Source organism: Scyliorhinus canicula, chromosome 8, assembly GCF_902713615.1.
Source record: "Scyliorhinus canicula chromosome 8, sScyCan1.1, whole genome shotgun sequence".
In the NCBI taxonomy this organism is placed as follows: Eukaryota; Metazoa; Chordata; class Chondrichthyes; order Carcharhiniformes; family Scyliorhinidae; genus Scyliorhinus; species Scyliorhinus canicula.
In genome coordinates this window covers 166,211,552-166,234,564 of record NC_052153.1, presented here as the reverse complement: position 1 = coordinate 166,234,564, position 23,013 = coordinate 166,211,552, and the positions used below count along the sequence as shown (strand labels likewise).

Below are 23,013 nucleotides of genomic sequence, written 5' to 3'. Positions count from 1 at the left end.
CACATGATATCTTCAATGTTTAAAAACACAAAATACAGAAGCAGTATTGTTCTGAGTACCGTTATCAGCTGCTTGCAGCTATATAGAGCGTTAATTGGCTGGAGACCGGACTTAAGTTCATCCCTTAAGACTCACAAAGAGCTGCTGGCCAAGACTGGGACTGCAAGTAGTCCATATATTCAAAGACCAGGACCGGGTGTGTGCAGGTGGTCTTACAGCAGGACATATAAGGCACAGATAAGAGAGAGGGCTGGGAGGGGGATCTTGTTGGAGTTGCCGGAGGAAGAGGGGCTGGTATAGCACACTGGGCTAAATCGCTGGATTTGAAAGCAGACCAAGGCAGGCCAGCAACACGGTTCAATTCCCTTACCAGCCTCCCCGAACAGGCGCTGGAATGTGGCGACTAGGGGCTTTTCACACTAACTTCATTTGAAGCCTACTTGTGACAAGAAGCAATTTTCATTTTTCAAGATTTTGTGAGGGTACCCAATGTGGAAGGGAGGCCACCCGCTGAGGCCCAAGTAGTGTGACTTTCCCGGATTCCCACTGACGCTTAACTCCTCCCGCTGGCCTTAAAATTGAGGTCATGCAGGATGCCACCCTGAAGTGGTCATTAATTGCCTACTTCAGGGCTTCATTTGGAGTAAGGGCAGGTGGGCTGGTCTAGGTCTCGCCTGATAAAATTGCAGTGGAAGGCCACCAAATTGTAGCTCATCCACCAAACCCTTCAAACAAGGCCGCTGATGGAGATATAAAATTCTGCCCAATGTTTACTACTAAAAACTGCCTATTTGTCCTTCACAACACTCCCATCTTAGCTCATCTACCTCTGAAATCCATCTCCCTATGTTTGTCATATCTAATTTGATGTTCTAAAACTCTCTGGCTGGGTTTTCACCTCCTACATTCCTGATCCCACAAAATCCCACCTGTCTATAACTTCTATTCTCACCAACGTACATCGAGTCCAGTGCTTCAAATTGAACATTTTAATCCTCCATTTTAAATCCCTATATTTCCTCATGACTTCCTAACTATGATTCCTCAAGCACTACCTCTGCTTCACTTCACCATTCACCCAAACCCTTTTATACTAATAACAATTTTTATTATTGTCACCAGTAGGCTTACATTAACACTGCAATGAAGTTACTGTGAAAGTCCCCTTGTCGCCATACTCCGGCACCTTACACGGAGAGAGAATTCAAAATGTCAAAATTGCCTAACAGCATGGGCTGGATTCTCCACACCCCGATGCCGAAATTGCGTCCGGCGCCAGGTGGAATATCCAATTTCACGTATGGAATCGGGACTGGCGCCGATTCGTCAATTCTCCGGCCCCCGAAAAGCAGCGTACTCTGGGAGTACGTCATGCTGCGTATTCCCCACCTGCGGCCATTGCTTGAGGCCCGCCTCGCCATTTTCCAGCCCCGCCCGGCCGAAGTCCCAACGGCGTATTTCTAATATGGTCCCAGCCTTTCGGGAAACTCATGAGGCGACTGCCGCCTCAGTCCGCGGCCACCATGGTTGGGGGAGGGCCGATCGGAGGGCGGGGGGGGCGGGCGCCTCATACGGGACTGTGCCTTTATTGTGCGGGCGGTCCGGGTCGGGCACCCGATACTATTTCTGCAGTCCAGCTCTGCGGTCTGAGTCCGCCACGGAGCCCAGTGGGGCTGCTGGAGGCCACCGCCGTGTGCATGTGTGGCCTCTGACCCGTAAGTGCAGGGCGCCGTAACTGAAGCTGGAGCTGCGAGCTCCACGACGGCTCCCTGCTAGCCCCCTGCAGGACTGTGGATCTGTGGCCTTTTGACGCCAGTTCTTCTGGCATAAAAGACCACAGTTTTCACGACGGCGTGGGGACATGGTCCCTGAAGTGGAGAATCCAGCTCCATGTCTTTTGAGACTTGTGGAAGGAAAGCGGAATACCAGGAGGAAACCCATGCAGACACTGGGCGAAAGTGCAGACTCCGCATGGTGACCCAAGCCAGGAATCGAACTCGGGTCCCTGGTGCTGTGAAGCAACAGTGCTACCATGCCGTTCTGTCAGTTCATATTTCTTGCGTCTATCTCCTCCTCCACTGCATCATTGTTGACCATGTCTGCAATGGCCTTACAAGGGTTCGGATAACCTAGATAAACCCCCTCCTTGAGATCATTCCTAAAGCCCAAACTTAAGCCCAGACTCCCATCGACTTGGTCTCTATCTTGTGATTATGCCTCTGAAAGATGCCTGAGGATGTTTTTCCCATTTGGTCAACTCTAATTGTAGGCTCATCTGTTGTCACATCAATAGTTTTTTTTTTAATAAGCAAAGACCTCACGCTAAAGTATTGCAGCATGAATACTTTTCTCAATACATGGGGCTGGTTTAGCTCACTGAGCTAAATCGCTGGCTTTTCAAGCAGACCAGCAACACGGTTCGATTCCCGTACCAGCCTCTCTGGACAGGCGCCGGAATGTGGCGACTAGGGGCTTTTCACAGTAACTTCATTGAAGCCTACTCATGATTATAAGCGATTTTCATTTCATTTCATTTTCACATGGCAAAACTCTGATGCAGTTTAAATTATTGCACTGAAGTCAGAGTTGAGTACACCCTCCACTTCAATGAAGCCATACCTCCTGCTTGCCTAGTAATGAAAAGTTGAAGATGTTTTTCAGGATTCACAAGTCTTTTTTACTCAGGACTCCATTCTGAAATTGCTGTTTCCAAAATGATGTGGAACTACATGATGATAAACTGTAGCTTAACTATACTTAATTGTGATAATCCACAGGAGCAGGGTCTATTTGAGGTCTTCATCACAAAGGTTGCTTCTTAAATTATTTCCATTATAACTTGAAAATGCAGGTCAGTTGCTACATCACGATCCATATTAATTGCCTTGGATTAAAAAAAGCATTGACAGGTTAGATATTCCTTACTTTCAATTTGCAGTGCAACAACATATCCTGCAGAACGTTCTGAACGGTCAGACAATAAACGCAGCTTTGCCAGTGTTGCCCTCATTGCTAGCACATGTTGAAAATAGATGTTCTAGTACAGTGAACATAGAGCTAACATTTTCAGTGAACATGGAGTAATGTTCTCTGAGACTGGGATTTTCCTTTTGCTGGGGTCAGAAAATTTACCTATAACTTTTACTTAAAATCTGATAGGTGATTGGATAGTTGCTGGAGAGCATAATTTGATGGATTCTGAGAGATTATTTCCCCTGCATCCCCCGCAACGTCTTGGCTAAGACATCTGATTTATAAATCTGTGGTTTGCATAAAAAACATGGAAATAATGATGCGGTATCTTTTCATCTATTTTTACTCTACAAAAGTCCAAATGAAAATACATCCATTCTTACATTATACACACAGACACTCAACCAAGAAGGTAAGTAATTGCTTCATACTTCATTGTGGGACAAACCAAAAAACTGGTCTTGCAGCTTTTGTCACATATGAAGTGGTTTCTCACCATTAGTCAGTGGGCAGTAAATCCTGATAAAGCTCGTACTGAATAATAAATCTGTACATAGGATGAAATTAATTTGTATTGATTCATTGCAACATTTTTTTCAACCTACCTTGTAATAGTACTTTCTGGCTTCAACCTGATCTTGTTTTGTCCCTAAGCCCAACTGTAAACATCTGGCGTAGTAGAAAGCAGCCATGGCAATACCCTTTGCTATGTAAGACGGCATACAATCAGTTTCTTTCGCTATTTGTGGGATATTGTCATATTGAACGACCCTGGTTTAAATTTGAGACAAATTTGTTTGGAAAAATGGTTATGGTACAAGAAGTAAACAACGTACCAGTACTCTAATTAACTGGAGATCTCGAGTAATTGATGGTAACCAGATAAATTCTGTAAACTCAGACACTGAAGATCATGCTCATTATAAAGTGACAATTTCAGTAATTCAGCCTTACATTGCTGGGTTAATACAATATCTGAATATACTACCCAATTCACAAGTCACATAAATATCTTGAAATATACAAGTTCTAAAAAAGAAAAAGCAAATCCACAGATTATAGTGAAATTGAAATCATAGAATGGTTACAGCCATTCAGCCCATCACGTCTCTGCTCTCTGTAAGAGCTTCACAGATGGTCCTGCTTCCCCAGGTTTTTCCCTTAGCTCTTCAAAAAAAAATTTCCTTTCAGGCCACGACAACATTTACTGACGCAGCATTCAATTTCTCTTTTAAATATTTTTATTCTCTCTCTTTAACTCTATCGTTTTACTTTCTTTTTGAAGTTCTTTTTCTCAGAATTTAGAAGTCTTTCATGTTGTTTTATGGTGACTCATATTTTGGTAAAAGTAAACTCACTGCTTTGATTTGTCCATTTATGATCTATGCCAATTTATACAGGTTCCTTTTGAAATACAATAGTTAACTTCAAGTCCCTTCCTTTATCTTCCGAATGTAAATTTCTATTCCATTACTCAAAGAACAAAGAACGAAGAAAAGTGCAGCACAGGAACAGGCCCTTCGGCCCTCCAAGCCCGTGCCGACCATGCTGCCCGACTAAACAACAATCTTCTACACTTCCTGGGTCCATATCCCTTTATTCCCATCCTATTCATGTATTTGTCAAGGTGCCCCTTAAATGTCACTGTCGTCCCTGCTTCCACCACCTCTGGCAGCGAGTTCCAGGCACCCACTACCGTCTGTGTAAAAAAGACTTGCCTTGTACATCCACACTAAATCTTGCCCCTCGCATCTTAAACCTATGTCCCCTAGTAATTGACCCTTCTACCCTGGGAAAAAGCCTCTGACTATCCACTCTGTCTATGCCCCTCATAATTTTGTAGACCTCTATCAGGTCGCCCCTCAACCTTTGTCGTTCCAGTGAGAACAAACCGAATTTATTCAACTGCTCCTTATAGCTAATGCCCTCCATACCAGGCAACATCCTGGTAAATCTCTTCTGCACCCTCTCTAATGCCTCCACATCTTTCTGGTAGAGTGGCGACCAGAATTGAACACTATACTCCAAGTGTGGCCTAACTAAGGTTTGATACAGCTGCAACATGACTTGCCAATTCTTATACTCAATGCTCTGGCCAATGAAGGCAAGCATGCCGTATGCCTTCTTGACTACCTTCTCCACCTGTGTTGCCCCTTTCAGTGACCTGTGGACCTGTACACCTAGATCTCTCTGACTTTCAATACTCTTGAGGGTTCTAACATTCACTGTATATTCCCTACTTACATTAGACCTTCCAAAATGCATTAACTCACATTTTTCCGGATTAAACTCCATCTGCCATCTCTCCGCCCAGTCTCCAAATGATCTAAATCCGGCTGTATCCTCTGACAGTCATCATCGCTATCCGCAATTCCACCAACCTTTGTGTCGTCTGCAAACTTACTAATCAGAAGTTACATTTTCCTCCAAATCATTTATATATACTACGAACAGCAAAGGTCCCAGCACTGATCCCTGTGGAACACCACTAGTCACAGCCCTCCAATCAGAAAAGCACCCTTCCATTGCTACTCTCTGCCTTCTATGACCTAGCCAGTTCTGTATCCACCTTGCCAGCTCACCCCGATCCCATGTGACCACCTTTTGTACCAGTCTACCATGAGGGACCTTGTCAAAGGCCTTACTGAAGTCCATATTGACAACATCCACTGCCCTACCTGCATCAATCATCTTTGTGACCTCTTCGAAAAACTCTATCAATGTTAGTGAGACAGGACCTCCTCTTCACAAAACCATGCTGCCTCTCACTAATACGTCCATTTGCTTCCAAATGGGAGTAGATCCTGTCTCGAAGAATTCTCTCCAGTAATTTCCCTACCACTGACATAAGGCTCACCGGCCTGTAGTTCCCTGGATTATCCTTGCTACCCTTCTTAAACAAACGGACAACATTGGCTATTCCCCAGTCCTCCGGGACATCACCTGAAGACAGTGAGGATGCAAAGATTTTTGTCAAGGCCTCAGCAATTTCCCCTCTAGCCTCCTTCAGTATTCTGGGGTAGATCCCATCAGGCCCTGGGGACTTATCCACCTTAATATTTTTCAAGACGCCCAACACCTCGTCTTTTTGGATCTCAATGTGACCCAGGCTATCTACACACTCTTCTCCAGACTCAACATCCACCAATTCCTTCTCTTTGGTGAATACTGATGCAAAGTATTAATTTAGTACCTCACCCATTTCCTCTGGCTCCACACACAGATTCCCTTGCCTACCCTTCAGTGGGCCAACCCTTTCCCTGGCTACCCTCTTGATTTTTATGTACGTGTAAAAAGCCTTGGGATTTTCCTTAACCCTATTTGCCAATGACTTTTCGTGACCCCCTTCTTGCCCTCCTGACTCCTTGCTTAAGTTCCTTCCTACTTTCCTTATATGCCACACAGGCTTCGTCTGTTCCCAGCCTTCTAGCCCTGACAAATGCCTCCTTTTTATTTTTGCCGAGGCCTACAATATCTCGTTATCCAAGGTTCCGAAAATTTGCCATATTTATCCTTCGTCCTCACCGGAACATGCCTGTCCTGAATTCCTTTCAACTGACACTTGAAATCTTCCCACATGTCAGATGTTGATTTACCCTCAAACATCCGCCCCCAATCTAGGTTCTTCAGTTCCCGCCTCATATTGTTACAATTAGCCTTCCCCCAATTTAGCACATTCACCCTAGGACCACTCTTATCCTTGTCCACCAGTACTTTAAAACTTACTGAATTGTGGTCACTGTTCCCGAAATGCTCCCCGACTGAAACTTCTACCACCTGGCCGGGCTCATTCTTCAATACCAGGTCCAGTATAGCCCCTTCCCTAGTTTGACCATCTACATATTGTTTTAAGAAGCCCTCCTGGATGCTCCTTACAAACTCTGCCCCGTTTAAGTTCCTAGCACTGAGTCCCAGTCAATATTGGGGAAGTTAAAGTCTCCCATCACAACAACCCTGTTGTTTTTACTCTTTTCCAAAATCTGTCTACCTACCTGCTCCTCTATCTCCTGCTGGCTGTTGGGAGGCCTGTAGTAAACCCCCAACATTGTGACTGCGCCCTTCTCGTTCCTGATCTCTACCCATATAGCCTCACTGCCCTCTGAGGTGTCCTCCCGTAGTACAGCTATGATATTCTCCCTAACCAGTAGCGCAACTCCGCCACAACTTTTACATCCCCCTCTATCCCGCCTGAAACATCTAAATCCTGGAACGTTTAGCTGCCAATCCTGTCCTTCCCTCAACCAGGTCTCTGTAATGGCAACAACATCATAGTTCCAAGTACTAATCCAAGCTCTAAGTTCATCTGCCTTACCCGTAATACTACTTGCATTAAAACATATGCACTTCAGGCCACCAGACCCGCTGTGTTCAGCAACATCTCCCTGTCTGCTCTGCCTCAGAGCCATACTGGCCCTATTCCCTTGTTCTCCCTCAATGCTTTCACCTTCTGACCTATTGCTTCGGTGCCCACTCTATTTCATCTCCGCTCATAACCACTTCAAACTACAAATGGGCAGCACGGTTGCATAGTGGTTAGCACTATGGCTTCACAGCGCCAGGGTCCCAGGTTCGATTCCCGGCTTGGATCACTATCTGTGCGGAGTCTGCACGTTCTTCCTGTGTCTCCGTGGGTTTCCTCCGGGTGCTCCGGTTTCCTCCCACAAGTCCCAAAAGACGTGTATGTTAGGTGAATTGGACATTCTGAATTCTCCCTCTGTGTACCCAAATAGTCGCCGGAATGTGGCGACTAGGGACTTTTCACAGTAACTTCATTGCGGTGTTTTGTTTGTGAAAAATATTTTATTCAGGCATTTATAATTTTATAATAACAATAGTAAACAGTACTAATAGAAATATAAACATAATGCAAAGACTGCCTCTCTCCCTTACAAGTCCCACCTCCTCTAAACGATAATCTAACTACCCACTCCCCCTCCCCAGCCTGTGCTGACAGATTTCTCCAAAGAAGTCGACAAATGGCCATCACCTCCAGACGAACCCGAGCATTGAACCTCTTGGGGCAAACTTTATTTTCTCAAGTCTGAGAAACCGAGCCATGTCACTGAGCCAGATCTGTGAATTTGGGCATCGTGACCCTCCACACTAACAATATCCATCTCTGGGCTACCAAGGAGGCAAAGGCCAAGACGTCAGCCTCTATCACCCCCTGGACTCCCAGATCTTCTGACACTCTGAAAATCGGCACCTCTGGACTCGACACCACCCTTGTTTTTAACACCGTGAACATGACCTCTGTAAAAATCCTGCCAAAATCCCCTAAGCTTTGGACATGCCCAAAACATATGGACATGGTTGGCTGCCCCTCCTGCACAACTCGCACACTTCCTTATCCCAAAAAACCTGCTTATCCAGGCCACAATCATGTGTGCCCATTGGACAACCTTAAACCAAATCAGGCTGAGTCTGGCATATGGTGAGGATGTGTTGACTCTGCTTTATGCATCTGCCTAAAGACCTGCCTCTATATTCCTCCCCCCCCCCCCCCCCCCCCCCCCCCACCAGCTCATCTTTCCATGTCCTGTATTCCCCTGTGGCAGTAGGAGCGGAAAGGTCAAAACCTGCCTTCGCAAAAATTCCTGTACCTGCAGATATCTGAATCCATTTCCTGCTGGCAGTTCAAATTTCTCCTCCAAACAGGGGACTCTCCCATCAATAAATAGATCACTCATCCTCTCATATCCCTGCTCTCTTCCAAGTCTGAAACCCCGCATCCAGCCTTCCCCGGTACAAACCGATGATTGTTACAAATTGGAGCCCAGACCGATGCGCCCTCTACTCTCATATGCTTCCTCCACTGCCCCTAGACTCTCAAGGCCGTCACTACCACCAGGCTTGTGGGGTACCCGGCCGGCGAGAACGGCAGAGGTGCCGTTGCCAGTGCCCCCAAACTTGTGTCCTTGCATGATGCCCTTGTGTCGCACCCATACCGACCCCCCCTTCCCGCCCACTACCCACTTCCTAATCATGGCTATATTTGCCGCCCAGTAATAGTTGCTAAAGTTTGGCAGCGCCAACCCACCCTCCCTCGGCCACGCTCCAGCACTTTCTTCACTCGCGGGGTTTTACCCGCCCACACAAAATCCGAAATCATCTTGTTTACTCGTTTAAAAAAGGCCCTTGGGATAAAGATGGGGAGGCACTGAAAAACAAACAACCTCGGGAGGACTTCCGGTGGCGGCTATGAAGGAGTAAGTCGCACATTTGGTGGCTCCCGCTCTGGTCGGACCTTTTCCCCCGATCTTTTACCGGACTTGAGTTGAAAAATTGCTGACAGAGGCAATTGTAAACTAAATTCCCACATTGGTGCATGGAGAGGAGGACGAGAAGTGCTCGCAAAGGCAGAAACAGACGGACAGAGAGGGTGTGGGCTGAAGCAGCACTGGGAGGAAGCATGGCGGAGGACCGGACCTCTGGCTTGTCGACCCAGCGGTCAATGGAGCAGTTGATGCAAGTGATCCAGGAGGGCTTCGCCAAGCAGAAGCAGGACTGCTTGGACCCGTTTAAAGAGGCAATTTTGCGGCTGGAACTTAGATTGGATTCCCAAGATTGGGCGATCTAGAAAGTAGAGAAGGCGCTGGCTGGCTGACCAGGAGGAACATCAACCAGCAGTGGAGTTGGAGGTGGGGATGCTAAGAGACCAGCAGAAAAGGCTCCTGGACAAGGTGGAGGACCTAGAGAACAGGTCCTGACGGCAGAGCTTGAGGATCATTGGGCTCCCGGAGGGTTCCGAAGGAGTGGACGCTGGGGCATACATAGCGCAATTCTGATCAACAAGCGAGTGGTGTTTGAGGCGGGAAGAATAGTTTTGGATGTGGGAGGCCGGTACATTATGGTCAGTGGGAAACTGGTGGGGGTGCAGGTGGTATTAGTAAATGTGTATGCGCCAAATTGGGACGATATGGAGGTTATAAAAAGGATGCTGAGGATGATACCGGTCCTGGATTCGCATAAACTGTTCATGGGAGGGGACTTTAACACAGTTATTGACCCTGGTTTGGATCGGTCAAGCTCAAAAATGGGCAGGGTGCCAGCAACGGCTAAGGAGCTAAAAGGGTTCATGGGGCGGGGGGGGGGGGGGGGGGGGGGTAGTGGACCCATGGAGATTTGGGCAGCCAAGAGCAAAGGAGTTCTCCTTCTACTCACACGTGCATAAAGTGTACTCCCGGATCGATTTCTTTATTCTGAGCTGGGCTCTACTGACAGGGGTGGTGGACACGGGGTACTCGGCGATTAAAATCTCAGACCATGCCCCGCACTGGGTGACTGACAGGTTAGTAAAGAAAGTAATCAGCGCCCGCACTGGAGGTTAGACGTGGGGCTTTTAGCGACGAGGAGATGTGTGAGAGGTTGAGGAAATGTATTCAGAATTACCTGGAGGTCAATGACACAGGGGAAATTTCGGCAGCGGTAGTCTGGGAGGCATTGAAGGCGGTGGTTAGAGGGGAGCTGATCTCGATACGGGCCCACAGGGAGAAAGTAGACAGGACAGAGACAGACCAACTGGTAAAGGAGATACCACAGGTTGACAGGAGGTATGCGGCGACCCCTGAGGCAGGGCTTTTAAGGGAATGGCGGAGGCTACAGGCGGAGTTCGGCTTATTAACCACAGGGAGGGTGGTAGAGCAACTGAGAAAGGCCAGGGGGGCGATCTATGAGTATGGAGAGAAGGCCAGCAAAATACTTGCACAGCAGCTTAGAACGAGGGAGACAGCCAGGGAGATAGGGAAAGTAAAGGATGGAGATGGAAACCTGGTTGGAGACTCAGCAGGGGTGAATAAGGCGTTTAAGGAGTATTATCATAGGCTGTACGGGTCGGAACCCCCACCGGTGTCAGAGGGAATGAGGTACTTCCTCGGGGGGCTGAATTTCCCGAGGGTGGACTAGGGATCGAAGGGATAGCGGAGGGGCTGAAGGCCATGCAGTCGGGTAATGCCCCGGGCTATATGGGGACCCAGTGGAGTTTTATAAAAGGTTCGCTGGGATATTGGGGCTGCTGTTGATGAGGACATTCAATGTGGCAAGGGAGAAAGTGGTGCTTTCCCCAACGATGTCACAGGCCATGATCGCGCTGATTCTGAAGCGGGATAAGGATCCGGAGCTGTGTGGGTTCAACAGGTCGATATCCCTAGTGAATGTGGACGCCAAACTGTTGGCCAAATTTTGTCCTCTAGGAATGAAGACTGTTCCAGGTGTGATTGGGGAGGACCAGACTGGGTTTGTTAAGGGGAAGCAGTTGGTGTCCAATGTCATAAAGTTGCTAAATGCGATCATGATGCCCCCAGAAGATAGGGAGGTGGAGGTAGTGATCGCAATGGATGCAGAGACTTTTGATCGAGTAGAGTGGGAATATCTGTTGGAGGTACTGGGATGGTTCGGATTTGGGCAGGGCTTTATTAACTGGGTCAGGTTGCTGTATCAGGCTCCTGTGGCGAGCGTATGGACGAATAGGACGACATCGGACTATTTTACACCGGGGGATGAGACAGGGGTGCCCCCTCACCCCACTGTTGTTCCTGCTGGCTATAGAGCCGCTGGCAATTGCGCTGAGAGCCTCAAGGGTCTGGATGGGATTGGGCAGGAGGGGAGTGGAACAAAGAGTCTCACTTTACGCAGAAGACCTGCTCCTGTTGTATCGGACCCAGCAGAGGGGATGGAAGAAATCATGAGGATTTTGGGGGTATTTGGCCGGTTTTTAGGGTATAAACTAAATATGGGGAAAAGTGAGATGTTTACGGTCCAGGCAAGGGGACAGGAGAGGCGACTGGGGGAACTGCCGTTTAGAGTGGTAGGGGGAAGTTTTAGGTATCTGGGCATCCAAGTGGCGCGGGAATGGGAACGGTTGCACAAACTTAATCTGGCCTGTCTGGTGGACCAAATGAAGGATGATTTTCAGAGGTGGGACGCGCTCCCGTTGTCATTAGCTGGGAGGGTCCAGACGGTGAAGATTACGGTCCTTCCGAGATTCCTTTTTGTGTTCCAGTGTCTCCCCATCTTTATTCCGCGGTCCTTTTTTAAAGGGGTTAACAAAGTTATTACTGGCTTTGTATGGGCGGGCAAGACCTCGTGGTTAAAAAAGGGGATGATTGAGCGGAGCCGGGGAGAGGGCTGGCTGGCAAACATCAGTAACTATTATTGGGTGGCGAATATAGCCATGATCAGGAAGTGGGTGGTGGGGGAAAGGTCAGCATGGGAGTGTATGGAGGCGGCATCATGTAAGGGCACCAGTTTGGGGGCGTCGGTAACTGAGCCTCTGCCGTTCCTGCCGGGATGCTACTCCGCCAGCCCGTGGTGGTGACAGCCCTGAGAGTCTGGGTGCAATGGAGGAAGCATGTGGGAGTGGAGGGAGCATCGGACTGGTCTCCAATCTGTAACAGCCATCGATTTGCCACGGGAAGGATGGTCAAGGGGGTTTCGGAGAGGAATTGAGAGGATGGGGGATATGTTTATAGAAGGGAGCTTTCCTCGCTTGAGGGAGCTGGAGGAGAAATTTGGAATGGCGAGGGAAACAAATTTAGGTATCTGCAGGTGCAGGACTTCCTACGTAGACAGGTCTCAACCTTCTTGCTCCTACCACCAAGGAAGATTCAGGATAGGGTAGTCTCCAGAATGTGGGTGGGAGAAGGGAAGGTCTCCGACATCTAGAAGGAGCTCATGGGGTCAGAGGACAAGCAGACTGAGGAGCTGAAGCGCAAGTGGGAGGAGGAGTTAGGAGGAGAGATAGAGGATGGTCTCTGGGTGGAGGCATTGAGTAGAGTCACGCATCTACAACATGCGCCAGGCACAGCCTGAGACGGTTCAAGGCTGTTCACCGGGCTCACATGACAGTTGCCAGGATGAGCAGGTTCTTTGGGGTAGAAGATAGATGCGCAAGGTGTGCAGGGGGGCCAGCGAACCATGTCCACATGTTCTAGACATGCCCAAAGCTCAGGGGATTCTGGCAGGGGTTTGCAGACGTCATGTCCACGGTGTTAAAAACAAGGGTGACACAGAGTCCGGAGGTGGCGATTTCCGGGGTGTCGGAAGATCCGGAATCCAGGAGGAGAAAGAGGTAGATGTTATGGCCTTTGCTTCCCTGGTAGCCCGGAGGCGGATATTATTAGCTTGGGGGTACTCAAAGCCCCCGAAGTTGGAGACCTGGTTATCTGACATGGTTAGCTTTCTCTGTTTGGAGAAAATCAAGTTTGCCTTGAGAGGGTCACTGCTGGGGTTCGCCCGGAGGTGGCAACCGTTCTTCGACTTTTCAGAAAATTAAACGTCAACAGAAGGAGTGGGGGGGGGGGGTTAGTTTAGATTAGAGTAGGAGGTTAATAAAGGTGGGACCTGTAAGGGAGGAAGCAGGCTTTCTGTATGATGTTTATAGATTTATATGTTGTTTATTTTGTCGTTGTTGAAAAACCAAAAATACGTCAATAAAATGTTTATTTAAAAAAAAAACTCAGGAGGCTGTCATTTTCACGGTCTGTACTATCCCTGCCAGTGACAGCGGGAGCATGTCCTACCTTCGAAAGTCCTCCTTCATCTGTTCCACTAGCCGGGTCAGGTTTAGTTTATGTAACAGCCCCCAGTCCCGTGCCACCTGGATTCCCAAATAACGAAAGCTCCCACTCTGAACAGCAGCTCTCCCAAACTCCTCTCCTGCCCCCCTTCCCTGGATTGCAAACATCTCGCTTTTCCCATATTCAATTTGTACCCCGAAAACCGGCCAAATTCCCCTAAAATCCTCATAATCTCTCCCAACCCCCCTAACCATGTTCCCAGCTCTGTCCTTCACTCTACCTATCTCCCTGGCCCACTCCCTTTTCCTTAACTGGTGTGCAAGTATTCTGCTGGCCTTCTCTCCATACACGTATATCGCCCCCTCGCCTTCCTCAGCTGCTCCACCACTTCCCCATGGACAACATACCAAACTCCATCTGTAGCCTCCTTCAATAACCCTGCCTCCGGGGGCCTCCGCGTATCTCCTGTCTACCTGGAGTATTTCCACAACCAACCTATCTATCTCTGCTCTCTCCACCTTCCTCCTGTGGGCCTATATTGAAATTAGCTCCCCTCTAACCACTGCCTTCAGTGCTTCCCAAACCATTGCTGCCGAGACTTCCCCCGTGTCGCTAATTTCCAGATAGCTCTGGATGAACTCCCTCACATGCCCGCACACCCCCTTGTCCGCTAACAGTCCTACATCCAATCTCCATTGCGGTCGCTGGCCCTCCTCCTTGCACACCTGTTGATCCACCTAATGTGGGGCATGGTCCAACACAGCAATCGCCGAATACTCGGTATCTATCACCCCAGTCAGTAGAGCCCTGTTCAGAATTTTAAAAAATCGATCCAGGAGTATACTTTATGTATGCAAAACGAAACTTCTTCGCTCTTGGCTGACCAAACCTCCATGGGTCTACCCCACCCATCTGCTCCATGAACAACTTTAGTTCGTTCGCCATTGCTGCCACCCTCCCAGTCTTTGAGCTTGACCGGTCCAACCTTGGGTCAATGACTGTATTAAAGTCCCTCCCATGATCAGCTTGTGTGAATCCAGGTCCGGGATCTTCCCTAACACAGTCTTATGCGCTCCGCAATATCCCAGTTTGGTGCATAGACATTTACGAGCACTACCGGTGTCCCCTACAGAGTCCTGCTGACCATGATATACCTGCCCCCCATATCCGCAACTATTTTCTCCGCCTCAAATGACACCCGTTTATTAATCAGGATTGTGAACCCTCTAGTCTTAGAGTCCAACCCCGAGTGAAATACCGACCCACCCCTTCCTCAATCTGGTCTGATCTGTTGACCTCAGGTGTGTATCCTATAGCATTGCCACGCCCGCCTTTAATCCCTTCAAATGCGCGAACAATCGAACCCGCTTAACTGGCCCATTCAGCCCTCTAACGTTCCACGTGATCAACCTGACTGGGAGGCATCTCGTTCCCCCCCGTCCCCCCCACCCGCCGATCAACCATCACCCTTCTTAGGCCAGCCTCCAGCTCGTGCCCCCGAAGGCCCGTCTTTCGGCACCTTCTGTCCTCGACCTCCCATTTGTCTCACCTGAGGAAGGAGCAGTGCTCCGAAGAGCTAGTGTTTGAAACAAACCTGTTGGACTTTAACCTGGTGTTGTAAGACTTCTTACTGTGCTCCCCTGTCAGCAGAGCAATTCCTCACCTCCCATTAACAACACAATTCCAACCCCCTTTAGCAAATTTATCATATGCTCAACCCCCATGATTTTACTCTGTTGAATCCTGCTCTTCTTTTGGCCAGATCCGCACTCAGGTTCTGGTAGATGCGCAGCCTACTGTTCTCCCACTTGCAACTCCGTGTCTGCTTGGCCCATTGCAAAATCTGTTCCTTATCCAGGAACCGGTGCATTTGCACTACCATCACCCTCGACGGCTCATTCCACATGGTCACCTCGCAAGTATTCTGCGCTCTATCCACTTCCAAGGTCGAGCAAACGTCCCATCACTCATTAACTTCTCAAGCATATTCGCCACATAAGGTCCTCGCAGCCCTCTGGGAGACTGACAATCCTCAGGTCCTCCACCTTCTCTTGCAGCCTTTTCTGCTGATCCCTCATCAGTCCCACCTGTAACTCCAGCGCAGTTAGGTGTTCCTCGTGCTCGACCACCTTCTCCTCAACCTTCTGGATCGCTTTACCTTGAGCTTCTAGCCCCTGCTCCACCTGGTCGATCGATGCCTTGATCGGGTCTAGACCTTCCTCCTTTTGCTTGGCGAAACCCTCTTGAATAAATTTCACCAGCTGCTCCATTGACCACTGGGCTGCTGAGCCAGTACCCTGCACCTCCGCATGTTTTTCTATGCCGTGGGTTTTACACGTGCCTTCTCTACTCTATTGTTTTCTTATACGGCCACTTCTGATCCACATCTCCATATACTGGTGTGGGATTCCTCCTCACTGTCCCATCCACTCCCGATTTTTCAAATAAAATTCGAAAAAAGTCAGGGAGAAAGGTCCATCAGGATCGGGAGCTACCAAATGTGTTACCTCCTACTCCATGGCCACCACCGGAAGTCCTTCATTGAAGTGTTAATGTAAACATACTTGAGACAATGAACATTATTATTTATTCACTTGCTTTCATATTTAACTCCTTTTTGATGTTATGAATCCTGCAGTCTCCTGTTCTCATTTCAAATATGTTATTCACACCCATTCTCATATACAAGCCCATTTTGCTATCTACCGCAATGATACTGAGAGAATATTGAAAAAAGTATTTTGTCACACCGGCTCCTTCCATGTAGTGTGACTGTGTATTCCGTTCTGTCTGTGCAGGGTAACTGAGTACTCGTATCCGTTCATGCACTGTGGCAGTGTATCCATGCCTGGTTGTTCTAGGTGACTGTGTACCTGGGTCCATCCCTGCTGGGTGACTATGTACTGGGTCAACTTGTACAGGGTGATTGCGTATCCAGGTCTGTTTGTGTAAGGCAAGCTTAGTCAAAGGGGGGCATTATTTGGCCAGCCGCGCCATGTTGCATGGCGTGGCAGCTGCAAGCCGCTGTCATGCACATGTGAGGCCACGGACCCGGCAATTCTCCGGTCGCATCAACAGCTAAAGCCGGAGCTCTGCGCTGTGTGCCTGCTATCCCCCCACCAGACGGAGGATCGGTGCAGCTTTTGCTCCATTTTCTGGGCGTAAAACGCCACTATTCACGCTGGGGTCAGCACATAGACTCCCAAACGGAGAATCCAGCCCCCTTTTTTTGAAACAAGTAGATCGAATTAAAATAGGAGAATCACAAAATGCATTAAGCAGTCTGCTGAATAAAACATACCACGTCGATTAAACTCCCATGAGACCAATTGAGGCTGAACAGCAGGTACGTTCTCACATTTCTGGTCATTATATACATGTTTGTACATTTATATAGAGCATGAATAGACTCAGCTACTAATGTACATTATATGGAGCATGAATAGACTCAGCTGCTGATGCCAACAAATAAAGATTGAATAATTCTGCCAATATAAAGAAAATAAAAATGAATTATACAAAGGGAATCTAATTCAAACAACATTGCAGGTTAATGGATTTTGTGAAATATTGTTGCATAATGCCATTCTTCACATTTATGAATTAAATTGTTAATTTCATCTACAATACCTGGAGCTCTTTTAGTCAGAAAAGTGGAATTTCTCCTGGCTTAATAGTCTTTCTGTCCAGGACACAGTTTGATTCTCTCTAGGCACAATTATGTTTATGGTTGTGTTGACAAAAATTAGTTTGATCATTCTTATTACCTTTGAGCAAGTTCAACAGTGCTATGGTATAGTTTACGACTGTAGAAGTAAGCAACTAGGTGACCTTGAGCATAAACATTTCCTCTGCTTGATGCTTCCTTCAGGCAAAGCCAAGCTGAGTATTTGTCCTTCCGGATACCATGTCCAGTGAGGTACATTAAGCCCAATACACCCTGAGATTCTAGACTTCCATTGCCACAAGCTTCAGAATGCCAAAAGAATGCCTGGAAAAGGAAAGCACACAAGAATGATACAATCGTTAGCATAAAATACTACGTACGGTATGAGGCTGAACAGAAATAAAATTTATGGACAGGTCAGGCTATGAAAACTGCAGCCTTCACATCCATATGCTGGTCACTCAGGTTTAGGCATTATAGTTCTGATTATATATTTCAATTAAGTCAGTGTTTTCTACTGAACGTCTATGATTTTAAAAAAAATTGTTTTCTTGAAATATTTTCAAAATCGTGATTGATTTTTAAAAGCAGGACTTTTCTACTGCAGTGAAATTCCTCATTGAGTGGTTGGAGGGGAAGGTTTCCTCCTCGTTATTGTATTCTTAACTCTGTATACTTTTCTGGGATGTTGTCAATGGCTAGGATGGGAAAAGGTAATTAGAATGCGTGGAAGCTCATGTCGAGTATGAACACTGGTTCACAAAGATGTGGCGGTTAGGTGGATTTGACATTATCAATGCTCGGCATTACAGAGGTAGGACCAGGGGTGGGCCCGGGTAGTGTCCTCTTTCGGAGGGTCTGTGCAGACTCAATGGTACGAATGGCTTTCTCCTGCACTGTAGGGATTCCATGGAAAAATATACTAAACAAAATTAGGGCATTTGTGATCCCATATCTGGTGTTGTGTACAGTATTGGTCTCCCTATTTAAGGAGTATGTAAATACATTGGAAGCAGTTCAGAGGAGGTTTACTGGACTAATGGCCAGAATGAATTATGAGGGAAGGTTGGACATGCTAGGCTTATTTTCACTGGACAGGGTAGATACGGAAAGGGTTTCCCCTTGTGGGAGACTCTAGAACTAAGGTCACTGTTTTAAAAATAAAGGGATGCTCATTTAAAACAGGTTTATGGAAAATATTTTTCTCTGAAGGTTGAGAGTCTTTGGAATCCTGTTCCTGAAATGGCACTGGAAGCTGAGTCTTTCAATATTTTTCAGGCAGACATAGATAGATTATTGATAAGGGGGAATGTGAAGTCAAGGTTACAATCAGATCAGCCATGAACTTATTGAATGAAAAAGAGGGCTCCTAGAATGTATGTTTATATGAAAGAAATTGGAATGGTTACGAATAGGGCAAGTTGTTGAAAAACAAGTGAGGAGAAGGTTTGGTGAAAAGTAAAATGTGTGTGCATAGGTATGTGCATGCACTAGGGAGGGTACTACTGATATTTAAGAATTTTGGATGAGTGTCATTTGCGAGTGAGTTTGGAATGAGGTTTCTAGGTGTGGGAGAACTGTGGAAAATGTTTCTGGGGTATGGTTATTTTGATGGAGTGAGAGCAATGGGTGAAATAATCTGGGGGAAGGGAGTAGTGTGTGAGGATGCTCAAGATCAGAAAGGGACACACATAGTATAGTGGTGATGGGTGAATGATATTGGGAATAAGGGGAGTATGAAAAGAGCTGTGGAATTTAGGAGCGTTTAAGGAGATTTCACAATGTGGCTATAGTGGGGAATGGTTTGTGGGTGCGGTAATACTGAGAACCTTTGACTGGGAATACTGGAGGGGTGCCAGTATTTGAAGCCAATACAACATCCTGCAGGGGCTCTAGTATCCTTATGAGGTGCAGCTAGCAGTATCAGTGAGACTTCATGCATAACACAGGAATTGTTTATGGAGATGAGAGAAACCAATACTTTCTGTCAATGGGAGCCCCATTTTTACTTCTAAAGTATTTCACATTTTTAGCTATAGAATCTGCAAGTTATTTTTCAAGCTGCAGTTAACTGTGTAATAAGAAGCAATGCATAATAAATGCATGAATATTAACCTGGAACATACTGTGCCGTTAATATTTAGATTCCAACATCCTCTCCTGTACCTTTTGCAAATCCTGTGACTCAGGTCTGCAGTAGAACAATCCCAGAATAGTTTGGGCTTTCACACTCGCCTTTGGGTTACCATCATCTGCAGCAATAAGCCATAGTCTGCAAAGAGCAAAGAAAAGCACAGTAACCATAAAAAAAAGACTTGCATTTGTATAGTACCATTCACCACCATTGGACATCTCAAAGCACTGTACAACCATTTAAGTACTTTTTGACGTGTGCAGTCCCTTGTAACTTGAATCGAATTGAGGATGGTAAGAAATAACAACTTACGAACCTTTCAGCTTCTTTATCACTCTGCTGGAGGCCAAATCCTTCGAAGGAAGCTCTGCCCAAGTTGTAAAATGCCGCAAATTTCAAGTGTTGTGCTCTTGTGTCATCAGAGTTTATGATTCTGTTCATATATTCCACACCTAATGCCTGGCATAAAGAGCAGTGTAATTAAACGCTACAAGAATACAGAAAGATTATTGGTTTTGAAAAATCAGCTCAATTTTCCAGAAATCATCAAAAGCTTTTGTGGCAGACTTTAGGACCCTAAATACTGTATCTGAACTGTGACCCAAAGGCTAGGTGCCACACATGAGCCCTGGAAATCCAGCTTTTGAAGAATAGGCAACTAATTCTTATATTTCTAAATGTCTAATTTACTGCCTTGCCTACTTGAATTTTGTAATGCAGCTATGGGAAGAGCTGTTCTTAGCACTACTGCTTCATTCGTGGTTATTGCTGATCAGGTTAGTATCCTGGTTAAGTATTAGTACATTGAACTAAACACAAAGTAATGACAGCATGAATTAAAACTTTGAGATCAATTTTAATTCCATGTTTATTTTAAGTCAGCAGGTGAAGGAGCAAGTTTGAAAGGCGCTGGATGTCTTTAATTTGGAGTCTAGAGTATTTTAGTTCCTGTGTCCTATCAATCTAACACCACCAGTCAGCTGTCTGCCTCGGACAGGTAGAAAGCAACAGCGAACCAATGATTGGGAGAGAACGTTTGGGCAGCAGCAAGGCTGTTACTGGTAAGTGACAGGGGTTTAGGTGTTTCTGAAAATGGAGACCATTAGCTTTCCTTGTAGGGTTCAGAAGAGCGCTCCTAGATTTCCTTGCCCACAATGGGAAGTTTTAGACTTACCTTGGAGAACATCTGTAAGCCAGCTTCAAACCGGCTTGAGCTTGGCAGGAAAGCTGTGCTAATGTCCTTGCTCAGGCTCCAGTTCGGCTCCTTAGGACCTCGGCTTCCATAAAATCTAGAGCTCACCACTTTCTTTAAAAAAATATATCTCGCCTTTCTGTGGATTTCTGCAGGCTAGAATGGGAATCATCTGTATGGTGCAGCAGTTGGCCACTTCCCAAGTTCAAAATGGAGAAACACAAGGAACGCAGGGAAAATTGGACAATCCCAGAGAAACAAGCAGTTTGCAGACTTTTCCTGTGTATTCTGCCTGCAAAGAAAAAGACAGCACTGAAACCAGCATATTAATGAGCGATTCCCGGGCACAATAGTAACAATCAAAGGTGATCGAAGTAAAGCTAGACTCCTCGGCGCCAGCAGGAGTCCAAGACAAAAAAAGCAAACGGGCACCCAAGGACCGCCCAGCGATTGGGAAACAGCCCCAGTATTGGGGAATTCAAACCAATCGATTGGTATGGGATCCAATCGATTGGAAGTAAGCTCGGGGTCCGCCCAAAAGGGCGCGAAGCCCCTGAGGACTATAAGATAGAGCCCCCAAGGCCAGTTCGCTCTCTTAGCTGGCCCTCCCAGCAGAACATCTTAGCAGCTCTCGAAGAACTTGACAGTAAGAAGGAGAGGCCTGGCCAACTGCTGCACCATCAAGTAAGTGTCCTGCCAACGCACGCTATGAGATAGATGCTCTTGACCCCTTAGTCCGTACCAGCTGGAAGCCTGCAGACTCAGGATCGAGCAAGAGGCCATTGTTCCCTGACCCAGAGGGTTCCCTTATCCAGATAAGTACTGGCCTGTTAGTGGTAAGAATAGCCTAGTCTTTTAGTATTGTATGCATGAGTAGCGATTAACTGTGTATTAATAAACGTGTTTTGATTTGAACCTTACTAATTGGTGTATTGAGTCATTGATCTGAACTTGAACCTCATGGTGGTATCATAAGGATACCTGGGGACTCTAGAGCTAAGTAATAAAACAGAGCCAATTGAGTGTAAAGCACACTCACCAGAATGAGCAACACATCGAATCCCTACAATGCAGAAGGAGGCCATTTGGCCCATAGAGTCTGCACCGACACTCTGACAGAGCACCTTACCCGCCCCACCCCCCTGCAACCCCGTTACTCCAACTTACCTTTAGACACTAACGGACAATTTTAGCATGACCAATCCACCTAACCTGCACATTTTTGCACTGTGGGAGGAAACCAGAGCCCCCAGAGGAAACCCTCGCGGACATGGGGAGAATGTGTAAACTCCACTAAAGCTGATGTTTTTCCAATAGCTAAGTAACCAGATCATTTCCAATCAGAAACTAGGTAGTTCCTCAGATTCACCTGAGGAAGGAGCTGCTCTCCGAAAGCTAGTTATTCGAAACAAACCTGTTGGACTTTAAGCTGGTGTTGTAAGACTTCTCACTGTGCCCACTCTATAACCAACTGCAAGGGAGTGTGTGAGAGAAATCAAAACAAAAAATATAGGAAATACTAAGGCGGTCACTAGAGAGGAAACATTGTTAACATTTCAGGTCAATGGTATTTCATCTGAACTGTTTGATCTATTGGGAGTTTTGAGCATTTTGTTTATATTACAAATTCCCAGCACCACTGTACCTTGCTTTGGCTTCAGTGAGAATGATTTTGTCTGTTTTATTTCTCTCCCTGTGAGGTAAGTAGAACAGAATAGCATAAATATTAAATTTTGGATGAGTTGCTGGCTCAGGATTTATTCCCTTTGAGTTTTCTTTCTCCCTCTGCTATGTGGTTGCTTTCAAGAATTTTTTTCTTTGGTTGCACCGGTTGCAGTGACCTTGGATGAACTTTTCCCAGGACTAGGAGTGAATATCAAAACTCCTGAGTGAAGCCTTCACAGTGTACTTGTAGTGCTTCCTTCAACCGCCATGAGGGCACACCACAGGCTCAAACTCCCCATTAAAGATTTGCTTTAGTAAGCGAGTGCTTGACATTCTAGCTACATTACCAGCCCAATTCAGTTGTGAATATCTCAATATATGGCATGCCAACTCAGGTGAGCATTTTGGTGTCTGGTATTTTGACCTGCCCTCTAATGAAGGCAGCTCAAGTGAAAGTGGTTGAGCTCATTGGCATAACGCTGATACACTGTCCAAGTCTCACATGCGTACAGCAGAGTAGGCAAAACTATTGCTCTATAATCTTTGCGTGTCCAGCTTTGAGTTGGCAGCTAGTGCACTGTCATTGGGGGAAAAAGAAAAAATGACGAACTATGCCCTTGAAGACTTTGGTTTTAGCCTGGATTTGTCTCAGACTGAGTAGCTTCCAGTTCATGCGATATCTGATTTTGATGCCAGGTTCACCAACATGGTAAGGCGTCGGAGGCCATGGTCAAGAAAAACAACGTGCTGAAGTGGGTTAGCGCACAGCCCTTTAAACTGCATTACTGATTGAATCAGAAGACGCATCATCATCCAGAACACGTGCAAGAATGCCGTAATGTTGAGCCATTGCGATGAATTTCTC

The 23,013-nt window shown here is 46.7% G+C and overlaps 1 protein-coding gene across 4 annotated transcripts in view; it reads right to left on the bottom strand.

Moving 5' to 3' along the window:
• Positions 1 to 1,917: 1,917 nt before the first annotated feature.
• LOC119970666 (LRP2 binding protein) overlaps positions 1,918 to 23,013 on the bottom strand; it is a 53,103-nt gene continuing 32,007 nt past the window's right edge. For 3 of the 4 annotated variants that reach the window (XM_038805652.1, XM_038805654.1, XM_038805653.1), the window contains exons 6-10: positions 19,608 to 19,750; positions 19,324 to 19,429; positions 17,258 to 17,481; positions 3,579 to 3,744; positions 1,918 to 2,884 (exon numbers count right to left, since the gene is read on the bottom strand). In XM_038805652.1, coding sequence (XP_038661580.1) covers positions 2,819 to 2,884; positions 3,579 to 3,744; positions 17,258 to 17,481; positions 19,324 to 19,429; positions 19,608 to 19,750 — 705 coding nt within the window. In that variant the 3' untranslated portion in view covers positions 1,918 to 2,818. The remainder of the gene's footprint in view (positions 2,885 to 3,578; positions 3,745 to 17,257; positions 17,482 to 19,323; positions 19,430 to 19,607; positions 19,751 to 23,013) is intronic. The other variant, XM_038805655.1, reaches the window with a different exon arrangement.